The following is a 13,656-nucleotide window of genomic DNA, read 5'->3' as shown; positions in this document are numbered from 1 at the left end:
GGGCGCCTGGGGCAGAGCCCACGCGGGACAGCCGGGATGGGGGTGGCTGCGAGCGTGGAGGCACTCCGGTTCATCGCCGTGGGCGAGCTTCGTCCCCCTCGTTATGGATATTGAGCTCCTTCAAATGCAGCCGGCTCTGCCCATCGAGGCATGGAATGAGTAAATACGTGGAAAGTACAAGGCAGATAGACAGTGATGAGCCACGTCACGTGAAAGGAACGAAATGGGTGAATTATAAAGAAATCATTCTTTTAAACACAGTCCACCGAGTCAGCTGATCAATTGAATTAGAAGTTTTAGCATAAGGGATGTCCTGGCTTGTGCCCCGTAAGTGCTGAGGCAGTTAGATACCCAAATGAAATGGGTAGTTGAGATTTTGTCCCTAGTTAACTAGTTAAGATCTAGTCACTGGCAAAACATTTTTAGGAGGTACGTGTGGAAGTGCTTGTATTTCAGACGCTCTGAGTTTTATGCTGAGGTTTATGTTCGGGGCTGTCCGCCCTCCCAGCCTGGCAGCAAAGGGAGAAGTGCAACGGGGCACTAACACGTGTGCAGGGCGGTGTTGGCCACCCTCTGTGACAGAGCAGGGGACTGAGGGGCAGGGACTCCCCGAGAAGCAGCATCTCTGGCAGCACTGGGTCCGTACAACCTAAACGCGGCCTGTCCTATAGCCAAACAAAAGCCCTGCGTCCTGCTCTTCTTCCCCACCGATTTACACAATCCCACGGGTGTGATTTCCTTCTGCTCCCCCAGGTTCATCTGGTGAACAGCCATGGCGTGGGCTTCTGCGGCGCATCCATCATCAACGAGAAATGGGTAGTGACGGCAGCGCACTGCCTGCAGCCAGGCGACGACGTCACTGCCGTGGCAGGTGAGCACCTCGGGCAGCATCAGGCCAGCGCAGGTGAGGGATGCGGGACAGGGCTTGCACTGGCCAGGCACGAGGCATTGCACAGAACCCTGGGACCCACACCACCACGACGGGCAGCAACGCAGCACAAGTTGCTTTAGGGTGCCGAGGCCCCAGCCTGCAGCATTTCGGCAGCCTGGTCTCTGCAGGTACCGCCACCGCCAGTGGGAACAGTGAGCTGGGGCTGGCCTTGGTCCCAAAGCCACAGAGCTGCTGGACCGTGTTGCAAACACAGCTCAACCCAACCGCAGGCAATCATCTCACCTGAGCCAGAGAGAACCCCAGGCTGCTTAAAAGCCTGGTGGGCTTCAGTTAAGATGCTGCTTCATGAGCTGGTGTGATGGATTTTTATCTCTACTAGCCACACAGGACCTCACTGGGGATCTCTGCTCTTCTTGGGGGTCACACTAAGTTTTCACACAACTCTCAGAGAATGGATTCGTGCAGCTGGTGCAAAAGGGGCACCAGCAACCTGACTAACTCCTTGCAAGGAGATGACGACTACTTTTTCTCCTAACTTCTTTAGAAGTAAATAGAAGTTATGGATTGCAGCAGAGAAAACAGGCTGGCATGTGGGAAAGTGTGCTTTTACAGCAGGGTCTCTGGGGAGTTAGGCAGGGGCAGTGTGGCCAGACTGCACAGCAAGTAATGCTGCTACTTTACAAAAGAAATATATCTCTGCTTGAAAAATGGTGTTTCCCCCTGACTTTTGGTACCCAGCTGTTCCAGACTGCCTGCTAGGCAGCCTGCTGGTAACTCAGTGCAGGGCCTTGGCAAGCATCGCGGTGCCATGTTTCACAGCAGTGGCAGAATCAGCTTCCCCAAATTATTTGTTTCTCCCCTGAATGAATACCTACTATAGGAGGGTTACACAGATAGGTACAGGAGGGGAACACTGGTATGGTTAATAATCACTACAAGCAGCACTGAGGGGAGGCAGGAAAGAATCACACTTTCTGTTTAAACACTCTCTGAAATGTAATAGTGACAAAAACGAGATTCTACCTGAGCTTTGAAACACTAAGTTTATATCTACAGAAACAAGTTCATGAAGAGGGCTCCAGCTGCACCTTCATCTTCCATGTTAACACGGCTGAGCTCCTGGGTGTGCCTGGCCAGACCCTGGAGACTGAGCACCATGGGGCTGGGCACCACCTGCCCAGCGCTGGCAGGATGAGGCTTACAGCTTGCACACAGCATTTTTTGCTATCTACTTTCAGGCAGTTTTGCTTGAGAGCGCAGCACAAAGCCCAGCCTTGTACCCACTAACATGAGAAAGTACAAAATGCCCAACGCAAAAACAGTCTTACCCCCCCAGAAAAGCATGTTTCCACCTGGACAGAGGCTTGCATTTGCTGCATCTGCATGCAAACTGCCTCTCCTTTCAGGCTCTCTCCTGCATGTCACACACTCCTCCATTTAGGATACGTTATAAGCCAGGTCCCCTCGCACTACCTTCACACCGCTCTGCAGCACCGCTGGGTTTCCAGGGAAGGATTTTGGACGGGCAGCAAGTCAAGAAAGCAAAACACAATTTTGCGGGGCTTCAGGGACTATTGGATTTGTGCCTGCACCATGTACACTGCATGGGCAACATCTGATTCCTTCATGTCCATTCATACTAAGTGTTCAGCTTTGCCTATAGCATCCTAGGAGGCCCAAAAATCGATAGCAGGGGGTGGAAGAAGCATTCCCCTCCCCTGTCCTTCTTTGCCTCTCCACTTTCATCCCTGAAGCATATTTTCAGGTCCCCAGCAATAGTAAGCAGCTGTAGCATAAGAAAAAACTCTCTCAAAGTCTCCCCCACATCTGTCTTGCATTTACACTGTAGGAACACAGCCTGTGAGGAAGCTGACATTCACACTCTGCTGCAAAAAAACCCTCACAGAGCACATCAGCAGCACCAGCCACCAAACCCGCCTTCATCAGGAGCCAGCATTAACATGAACACAGAAAGCTGCCTCACCTCTCTCGCTGGGCTCCGCGCCGCTCCTCACAGGCAGACGCAGCAGACACAGGACACTGCCAGGGCCAGAGTGCTGCAGATATTGTTTAGAGGAGATCGTATATTCTGGAGATTACAGCAAAGCATGTAGAAATACCGCAGCAGGGGTTAAACGCACCCTGCGCCTCTTGGGCTGCGAGAAAGCAAGCGGGAAAAGTCATCCTGCTCTCGAGCCTTCAGCACAGCCAGCTCACAGGCAGGAGAGGGGATTAGGCTACAGACAGACCTAGATGCTGCCCGTTTGCCAACCTGAGACCACAGAACATTTTCCCTTCCCTCTACCTGTTACACAAGCCGGGAGGGGAGGTAATAGGCTGCCAGCAACTCAATCACAGGAGCCTGAAGCTGCCGGCAGCACCCTGCAATCGCAAGCAGCTGAGCCTCCTGTGGGCAGCAGGGACCCGGGGGCACCTGGGGGTGTGTGACATTTTGTAGCCCCCTTGTGCCCCATTCTGCCCCATGGCTGTGCGGTTTTGGAAAAGGGAAGGTCAGGTTTCTTTTCACTGATAAATTATTTATTTTAAACAAAGATTTTTAATTCTAGAGGCTTTCCCCCCTTTGATGCAAGGGCAACATCCCTTCACATCTCTTTGAGGGTGCTAAATCCTGAAACAGCCACATTGTTACTAAACTTGAGGAAAGCATCTGGACCTTTGGCACTCGATCGGCCGGTGCATGTCTGATGTCACATCTGGGGGTTCAGGCCCTGCCAGCTGCAGGGACCGAGGAGGTGCTGCTGTGGGGGAACCTCCAATGCCCTTTGACAAGGAGCGAGCCGCCTTGCCAGCACCAGGCTCAGAGCAGCCTGAGGGCTGGGGCGTGCAGCGCTCATCCCTTTGCAACCACCCAGCTGGGCTGGTATCGCATCAGGATGGCATCATCAGGGCATGGTTGCTCGTCTGGCCATGCAGGGGTCCAGCCCAAGCCACGCTTGTGTCTGCAGGTGAATACAACACCAACAAGGAAGACAACACGGAGCAGTGGCGTAAGGTGGTGAAAATCCTTCCCCATCCCACATACAACGCCACGATCCACAAGCACCACAACGACATCGCCCTCCTGGAGATAGACCAGCCGTTCAGCTTCAACAGCTATGTCACCCCCATCTGCATCGGCACCCGGGAGTTCACCAACGCCCTGCTGAAGCACGGGACGGGGACAGTGAGCGGCTGGGGCAGCATGCTCTTCCGCGGCCGGCCCGCCACCGTCCTCCAGATCCTCAAGGTGCCCTTCATCGACCGGCCGACCTGCCTCAAGAGCACCTCCACCACCATCCTGCATAACATGTTCTGTGCAGGCTTCCCGTCTGGAGGCAGTGACACCTGCAAAGGGGACAGCGGAGGTCCCTACACCACTGAGATTGAGGGCACCTGGTTTCTCACGGGGATCACCAGCTGGGGCGAGGAATGTGCCAAGGCAGGTAAATACGGCATCTACACCAGGGTCTCCAAGTATCTGAAGTGGATAAAGGAAATCACGAAGCTTACCTAACCCACGGGAAGTTATGCCGTGGTGGGGGATGGACTGGTTCGTTGAAGAGAGACCGTAGCAATCTATGTGTTTTTCAGAAATTATTGCATTTTAATAAACATTTCTAAATGAACTAATTTCTGCTCTTGGAAGGCAAAAGTTGAGGGAAGGCAGTAGAAATGTGGTAATAAGGAAATAAAAAGCCTTTTTAATTACCCATGACTGCATTCCTGAATGCACCGGCACTGCTGAGATGGGGTAAGTCCCCAAATCCCAAGTGCAGAGGCTGGTGTGGATAAGCTGGGGTACGGCTTGCACATGCCCTGGGCCAGCGTGCCACCGGCATGCCCACAGCTGCTGCACAGTGCCACGGGCAAGGGGACCCCAGCAGGCACTGGGTGCCTCGGGCACCAGTGTCCGGCATCGTCCCCGTAGCAGGAGCCCGTGAGGGCAGTGAACACGCAAAGCATTGTACCTGCAGCATTCTTGGTCAGACATTTTCACGTGAGCCAGGCTGAGATGGATCACGGGCAGCAGGAAATGCTCATCCTGCTTTAGGACGGCATAAATTGGCTGTATAAATGACCTAAAATCTGTATAAAACTCATCTAAAGGTAGTGGCAGGCTTTATGCTAATGATTTCTGCAGAGCCTTGTTAGGATTATAAAGAGAACTGCTTAGTGCCCATTACTTGTCCTGGTCTCCACATTAATCATGTTAAATAAGAGATTGCAGCCACGGGCACTGCTGGCTGTGATGGAGACGGAGCATTGCCCTCCCCAGATGAGCTTGGGGGATGTCCCCTGAGTGCAGACAGCATGGGACACCCCAGTGTCTGGTCTGAGAGGGTGGGAGAAACCTCGCTGGGAGGTGCCTGCCCCGTGCCCAGGGTGGGTGCTGGCACCGAGGCATGGGGAAGGGGAGGTGGCATCCCAGGGAAGGCTATGCTGGGCAGAGGTCCTGTGCCGGGCTGACTCAAATGGGCTTAATTTGGTTCCCAACTTCAAGGGAAGGGAATAATCCCAGAGGAAAGGAGGTTTACCTCTGATCAGTGCTGGTTCGTCTTGTATCTCCTTCCATGGAAAACTCCAGGGGTGCACGGGGAAACAGCATGGCCTTTGGGAACCGTACCCTGTTATGCCTGGCACGGGCAGCTCGTGCACGGGCTTTACCACACTGCAAGCACGTCCCCAAAGGCAGAATCCCGGTGACGAGGGTCTCCTCCCTCCTGCCTGGTGAGATGTGCCCCCAAGACCACCTCTCCCCCCCACACCACCTGCGAAAGGGCTGTCGATGCCCACGCGGTCTCCGTGCACCCACCCACAAGCACGGCCCCGCGGCCCCCAGCCTGGAGGTCCCTGCTGGCAGCGCTGCCCGGTGCTGGGATGCAGGGGAGGCTGGTGATGGAGACACCCTGAGCCAGGGCAGGATTTTAATAGCTGCTATTTCAGACATCAGTATGAGCGCTAAGGTGCCTCTCCCAATTTCATTGCCACTACATCCAGCAAGAAGCTAATTGGATCATCTGCCACTGCTTATTTTAAAATCAAAACGCATGTAAGAAGGTTAAATAAAAACAACGCTGTGAGAATTTTTTTTTTTCCTCTAGAATTATAGCAGAGGTGTCTTTGGACAGAATTGCATATTCTCATATTAATTTATTTAACAAGTTTTTAATCTTTAAATATAGATTTAACACATTTTTTTACAGGTACATATACAATATAGTTCATTTCAACTTGCAGTCAGAGAAAATTCTCTATGTAATTTATAATAACATATACATGAAGAGCCTAGTTCAACAGCATACTTAAGGTAACATACCATGTCGTGTGCAAAGTTTCAAATGTTAAAAATCTCAGACTGTACATTCAGATTTGCAGAACTTATCAACCTCATAAATTAATAAAAGCTTAGATTTAAAACTATGGAAGACAAAAAAGATTAAAACCATTTAATATGCAATGTGTGCTATGTTTGAGACAAATATTTACAGTTGTACCTCAAAATGTGTACTGTTACCACAACAATTGTTACCACCATAAACACCCCCGACAGTAACTTAAGAGACTCCTACTTTTCCACCTAGCAAGTGCATTGTGACCAATTTTTAAGTCGATGGAAATAACCTTCAATGACTTAAAACCTCTCTGCTACGATTGCCAGTGGCTGAAGAATACTGGGGTCTTTCTAGGTCTTGCAGAGTTGCTCAGTTCAGGCTCAGCTGGTCACGTTTTTGGGGGCGTACGGGGGTTACCCGCAATGCTGGCCACCTGAACTGGAGAAATGCCCACCACTGCGTGCCAGCGTGGCAGGGAACCCCCCGGGCAACCACAGGCATCAAGTAGTTCAACAAATCCTCCATACAAAAATGGTCACCAAAAAAACCCCCACCCCAGTATGTTTTAACTTAACGACTTGGGACTGTGTCTAAGAATCCATGGTTCACAAATCAAAGTCAGATCATAAAGGTCCCCCTTTAGTCCACGGTATAAAACATTTCATTTTGACGGGACAGAGCAAATTCACTACCGCATGCATACTATTAACCCTGTTCTCAACACAGTCAGGTGCTCTTTGCACACATCTGCTTAGAAGTCAAACCACCTGTACCTATGTTCTACAAAAGCAAAACTAGACAAAGAAACACAAAATTAAATTATGAGTGTTCAATATTCTTTTTTCTTTCTCAAAAATTCAATAGATACATCATTGTTAAAGATGCTGAAAAGTACAGTCTTATCACAAGAACATCCTTAGTGCAAACATGGACATTTAACTTCGATTTATGGCACGTGTTCCAAAAGTACATACATTTAATGTAAACTTCAACACTTGCTAGATACAGGTTTCAGCCTTGGGACACTTTGGGACCCTAAGTGATTGGCGACAACCCTGAGTTGTCAGTTTGACCTGATCCAAACCTCACTGAAATCAACGGGACTGACTGCAATGGGTTGGAGTCAGACCCTAAGTGCAAAAAGAGGATCTTTAGCGTTATTGCATCTTCGCATGTGAGTCAGCCAGATGATGCTCTTACAGAACATTACATTCACATAGCTGAAGTAGATATTTAAGAAAAATCCATTCATAAAATCAATTAAGCAGGACATAGAGCTTCTTTGTTTGGGTTTTTTTTGTTGTTTTACCAAAACTCAACTCTCTTGTTTGCAACTTCAACAGTTGTCAGCTAATAAGTAGGTAAAGCCTTCAACCTGCAGAGGAAATTCCAAGCATCTAAACAAAGTGTCAGGAAACTGTCGTGTACTTCTCTGATGAAACATGATGGATGTCATGGAAAAACGGCAGGTAAAATTAATAAAATACTGTAACTTTCCATAGGAGGAAAAAAAGAAAGAGCAGAGAATGGCTTCCTTTATGACTATGAGAAGCTGCTTAGGACCCCAGTCCCGTTCAGTGCAGATGAAGCTGTGGAGGTCTGTGAATGTGATGAATAGTACAGGACAACTCCAACTACTGTGCTATTTCTCTGTAACACTTAGTCGAAAGCTTCCAAAGAGCATCGAAAATAGGATGCTACTAGTTCACCCTCAATTCAAGGGGAACTAAACTTTCTCGTGTTACACAGGGCAGCATCTATAAAGTAATGAAGACTGATGTTAATATTAAAGCATCTCATTCCAAGAAATACACTGTTCCCTGTAATCATGTAACATTTGTATAACATAAAAAAAAGTAAGTGCACTCCTGCAGTTCTCCCTAAAAGCTGAACTCCCACTAGCTTCAGCGAGAGTCTTGTCTAAGGCAGGACCGCAGGGTTTGACGCATTTCCATCACCTATCACTTGATTATCACAGCGCGGCCAGCCAGCCGGTATCTTCTCTAGACTCCTTATTTCGTCAGGCTCAAAATGGTTTTTTACAGTGTTACAAAACAGCTGTTCTGTGAAGCTGGCTGGCATCACAGGTTGTACAAGGAGACCCTGCTTTACATTTCAAAGGCCAAAAAGAAATCAACTTTACCTTTAATGGCCCCTGCATAAATACAAAAGCCTGTGGCTGCAATCATTAAAGTGCATGAGTAATAGTGCAAACAGCTGTGCTGCATCTGCAAAACTACAAGTGGCATTTTAAACAGAACTTAGACAAAACTTGCGCATTTCAGCCAACATGTTTGCGCCAGCCTGCAAGAGCTCGAGAGTTCAGCCACGTACAATACTCTTATCGGGCAGATTCAAACCATGCGGCCTAGGGAGCCACATAAAGGGTTGCCTCAAGCTCACGACAGTCGAGAGGACGATCCCCACCGCCCTGGCCAGCAGGAGCAGAGGACGTGCAAGCTCGGTCCTTCAGGCACTATCAGCGGGGGAAACCTTTACTCAGCTTTATTGCATGAAGAGCACACACAGGGGATCCCCTTAAGGCTTAGAAGAGATAATTTGGCAAGTGGGGTGTTAAAACAAACTAGGAGAGGGTCTGGCATGTGGAACAGGAGCCTCCGTCCTCCTTAAACCAAGCGGGTGCGTGCACCCCTGGCACAGAGCATCCTTCCACGCCTGCTCTGAATGCTCCTTGCCTTTGGGATCAAGTCGAATTCTGCCATAAAACTTCTTTCGCTGTTTGAAAGAACTTGGAAGTTGTAGCAATATTCCTTTTATATATATAATCTAATAAGTAAAGGCATTTATCACTGCTTCCATTTTTCAATTGAATCCCTTTTTTATTCAGGCTACTCTGTTTCATGCTCCCTCTAACAGAAATCAGTCTCACGCAACCTCCACGCAGTGAGTGGAAATCGGAAACTTGCCCTTCTCTCTGCCCAGCTTTTAAAGGTCAGGTGAAAAAAGCTGAAAACGCTTTGGCCCCATTTCGCTCTGATGTGAAACTTCAGGAGCGAACAACATGTTTCTTTTGCTTGTGTCTGTTTATCACTGCTGAGAGAAAAGAAGAGCAGGGACAGAGCTTAACCTCGATGAGAGGGCAGGCTGCGGTGCTGCTGTCACTGAAGTGAAAACAAGTCACACATCTGCTTTGGGTTACGGCAAGGACCTCATTTCTGCTGTCCCTGCTCTCCATTTGCCATGAAGTGGGTGCTGCAGCACAGCTGAGAGGCGAGATGCCTTTTCCTTCACTGACAGACACTGTCAGTGCTGTAAATCATGATCTTTGGCACGTTAGCAACCAGGGGACTTGCAGAAATGTTTTGTCTCCTGCCCCGCTGTGGAAGAGGAGTTGGGATTGTAATGCTGCAGCCCTCACCTTCCCCGAGATGTGCGTCTTGCACAAGGAAAATGAAGAGATAATCTTGCATCTCCTTGTCAATGCATATAAAAGTCAAGTCAGTTGACCAGGCAGTGCCTGACCGCTTTATCAAGGCAGCTAAAACTAGCAACACACAGGTAAATCTGAGCAGTAGCTATTTTCTGAATATTGCTTTTTCTGAGCAGAGTTCTCTCCAAATCTTTTCCATTTTGAGATCTGTGTGTTATCACCTGCGATATAAAACTATTTCTATGGCACACACAAAAAAAAATCCACCATGGATTTACACAGGAGAGAATAAATCTATTCAGAAGAAAGCAGCAAGGACTAATCTCAGAAATTATAGCTACAGGCACACCAGAGGGAAAACTGGTTTTCAAACTGACCTCCAAGGCAGTCATCTTCCTCCCAAAAAGCCTCCTGGCTTATATCCAGGCCAAGATTTACAGAAAGTTTAACAAGGTTTCCCCCCCACACACACCCCTTTGTAAAAGAAGATGTGGAGCAAAATACTTGCTTTATCAACAGTTACATGGCATTGCCAATAGTAACCATTCATCTATAAGGAAAATTACCTATGCAGCCATGTGAGGAAAGGAAGAAAAATCATCTGTGGAGTCATTTGGATGTTGCAAGTTCAGCTTTGCACATAGGCTCTCCCTCGGAGGCTGGGTGCAGGAAGATGGTGGATTTGCAAAGTTGGCAATGGTAGTGGAGTGGGGCACTGACCAAATACACATCTGATAGCTTAAAATGGGCAGAAAAAAGTTCCCTGTAACTTCGTTATGATTTGTACTGGCCCAACACTGGAACAATTAGCAGGAGGGGAGAGGAACAGCTTGTAAGCGTGCAGGTACCCGCCATCCTGTGGTGGGAGGTTTTTGTTACGGCCACAGTGTAAATCTAAGAAAAAAATGTTAAGGTAAGGGAACCATTTCCTCTATTCAGCTAAAGGCTTTGCACTGAAAAAAAAACCACCAAACCCCAAATCCCAGATTGGTATGAAATCTGGTTATTGAATTCTGGGATTGGAGATATATTTTTATTTATTGTGGGGACCTGGAGCTGAGCAATAACAGAGGCACTACACCCTGCGAAGGGCCAGGACCGCCTCTCCCCCAGCTCTGAAGCGATTCCAGCACACTTAAGCTCTTGGGGACCCCACAACATGTTAATCAAGTTTGCCCTGCCTACATGCAAAACAGCATTTCAGCACAAGCAGCTAATAATATGTGAGGCTTATGGTGCTCCCTCCTGCCCCTACTTTGCTCTACAAGCTTGGCTGCCTAATTCTCCCTCTGCTATATTGGAGCAAGAGCTCCATCTTCTGAAGCAGCAGAAAAAAGCCCAATCCAGACTGCATCCCCCAGCAGTCAGCGGTACAAAGTCACCTCCAGTATAAAACAACCAGTCCACAGAGGAAAGGGAATTGCTAAATGCAAAGGTACTGTTTGAAGATCAGTTTTCAGAGTGCAAGTACATTATGGCTATAAGGACACATCACTGAAAAGCTCTAGGAATAGCTCTAGGAAATAGCAAGAAAACATCCTACAACATCCTACAATATTGCCTGGAGTGCATGTAAAATTAGAATCATGCCTAGAGACTGCGCACACGATCAGCAATAGCAAGAGGGAACAGAGTTAATCTTAACAGGGAAAACAGAGCCTCGGTGCTGCGACTAGACCCTGGCAAGACGACTGCAAAGCGTCTGGGCAGTGGTGTGAGACTTACGGGAGGAGCTTCCTGTGGTTTCACCTTGTGAAATTCTCTTTAGTTTGTACTCAGCAACTTTGTAAACCAGCCTGGAGCTGCGAGTCCCTAGGCTTTGGGGGATACGACCACTGACAAAGCAAACCAGTGTTCAAAGTTTGCCGGGAGGACCCTATTTTCAGGATGCATTTATGGCTGGAGAAACCTCCTGCACAGGCTGTGGTCCAGGACCCGGCGAGATGTGATAACCAGACTTGCTGAGAAGACAACACATGGTGCTCCAGGGTGGAAGCCCACCAAGGGGAGTCCTCTCAGCTGTGCTGCTAGTCCGCTACAAGCTACCCCTTACGTAAAGTCAGAAAACCTCCAACCTGTGAAATTTCACTGCCCTGCAACAAAGGGGATAAAAAATTACCTTCCTGTATAGGAAGGATTTCACTGAAATATACCGGAAAACCATCAAGAGCTGACTGGAATTTTAAGCGTTTCAGAAGACTTCCTTCATGTTCATCGAAACAATAGATTTTAACAAAAAGGAAGTATTTAAAAAGAAATCTACTCGCAAAATTTGTTACATATGGCCATAACTGGTGGATTCCTTTTTTTTTTTTTAATGGACTAAATCTATGTGGGTTTCCTGAGCTGCTCCCATCGCAAACCCTGGTCTCCCGTTTCCAGTGGACAGCATGGTGATGAGGCAACACACGGAATGGTGATGCTGCGTACATGGCAAGGGTGACAGGCTGCTCTTAAGGCATTTTCTTGTGTCATCTGTTATGCTTCCCTATCTATTCCTACATACATTTATGGCTAGAAAATGAGAAGTATGATTTTTGAGACTAGAAGCCTTCTGCCGAAACCTGATAGCCTGTTTATTATAAACTTTTTTCTAAGGATGGATTAACAAGCAGGCAGCAATGAGGGCAAGAGTGAGGCTGCAGAAATGAAGTATTGCCCAGGCCACGACATCTTTTGCAGCAGGAGGAGATTTTGCCTAGGTACCTCCTATTCACACGGGGTTTGAGCTACAGCAGCGAGTAGGCAAAACAGTCACGGGAGTCCCTCATCAGACTCCATCTCTTCTCCCCAGTCTTCTACCCAGTGCTCTTGCAAAGAAATCTACGTTTTTAAATGCTTCGTTTTAATTTACTAGTGCCTAAAGTCACAGAAACGTCTTAAGGTGTTAACAAACAAAAAAGCTTAATTTACTACTTTTGCAGGCTTTTTGGAGTAGCTGCTTTCTTTTTTTCCTGCAGAGGCATACGCAGCCAGATTTAGTACATCAAGTGTAATGCAAATGGCTTAAAAGACCTGATTGGAGTTATGAAATATTTCTGCTAGGCGTGCTATATGATACCTGCGACTTTGGCATTCCGAAATCTGCAGTCACCGACTACTATCTGCAGACTGTGGACAGGAATCCAGCCTTCTTTTCTTCTGTTTAGGTTTTTCACCAACCTTTGAACGACAACAGTATTAGTAAAAGAAACAAGCCAACCCAGGAGCAGTTTGATATGGGCACACTCTACACAACTGCTGGTGCAACCAACAATTTGTTCAAACCAGGGAAGCATTTTAACAGGAGCTGGGCATGCATTTAAAGTATTATTCCCACCTAAGTTTAGGAACCTAATTAGAAAACCCAGATTGGGAGCACAGCTGCCTTGGGCCCCTTTCTAGTCAATGGAGAGGAACAGGACTCTCCAGAGCACAAGTTATCCTGCCCAAGACCTGCATCGCTCTCCAGAGGTGCCAGTTTCCCTCCATTGACTACCAATAGAGTCAAGGGCAATTACTTTCCTCAATCCTCTGCTACTAAGCTAGACTGGTAGGATGAATTTAGTCAGCGTGCTATAAGTAAATTCAAGCCAAGATGTAGGCAGCTGGAAATACTCACGCTCATAAATGACATTTCTCCACCTCACTCATGCAGTGAAATCTGCTCTAACAAGTAAGCTTGGTGTGAGAAATCTTTGCCTGGCACTGGCCGAAACGGCCGTGAGAGGTGGTGGGCATTCAGCCATACTGAGATGCTTTACATCTTGCTTTTGCTAACAACAAACTGAATTTCCCTTGAAGCACAAGGGCTGTAGACGTCAGCCAGGAATCTTCCATGAGGCATTTGTGTCTGTGCCTTTACGGGCTAGTGCCTGCACAAATCTGACTCAGGTTCCTCCTAACATCACCCTTCCCATATCCCGAACAAGACATTAGCGCGCTGCGCTCTCTCCTACTGAGACCCCGGGCTGGCTGACGAGAGCTAGTCAGAAATCAACCTGGAAAGGAAAGACAGCCAGAAATCTCAGCCAAATTGCTGCAAAAATCAGAAGAGGGCA

General features: G+C 48.0%; 2 protein-coding genes across 2 annotated transcripts in view; one reads left to right on the top strand and one right to left on the bottom strand.

The window, feature by feature from the left end:
* Positions 1-4,406, top strand: part of F9 (coagulation factor IX) — a 17,533-nt gene extending 13,127 nt beyond the window's left edge. Inside the window, exons 7-8 of the mRNA XM_009324459.1 lie at positions 754-871; positions 3,859-4,406. Coding sequence (XP_009322734.1) covers positions 754-871; positions 3,859-4,406 — 666 coding nt within the window. The remainder of the gene's footprint in view (positions 1-753; positions 872-3,858) is intronic.
* Positions 4,407-10,242: 5,836 nt separating this feature from the next.
* Positions 10,243-13,656, bottom strand: part of MCF2 (MCF.2 cell line derived transforming sequence) — a 46,904-nt gene continuing 43,490 nt past the window's right edge. The window contains 2 exon segments of the mRNA XM_009324458.1: positions 10,243-10,510; positions 12,678-12,778. Of these exon segments, the coding sequence (XP_009322733.1) occupies positions 10,356-10,510; positions 12,678-12,778 (256 nt within the window). The 3' untranslated portion in view covers positions 10,243-10,355.

This window comes from Pygoscelis adeliae, unplaced genomic scaffold (genome assembly GCF_000699105.1).
Source record: "Pygoscelis adeliae isolate BGI_AS28 unplaced genomic scaffold, ASM69910v1 Scaffold285, whole genome shotgun sequence".
Classification (NCBI taxonomy): Eukaryota; Metazoa; Chordata; class Aves; order Sphenisciformes; family Spheniscidae; genus Pygoscelis; species Pygoscelis adeliae.
Note: the sequence above shows the minus strand (reverse complement) of the source record. Positions and strands in the feature narration are given on the sequence as shown.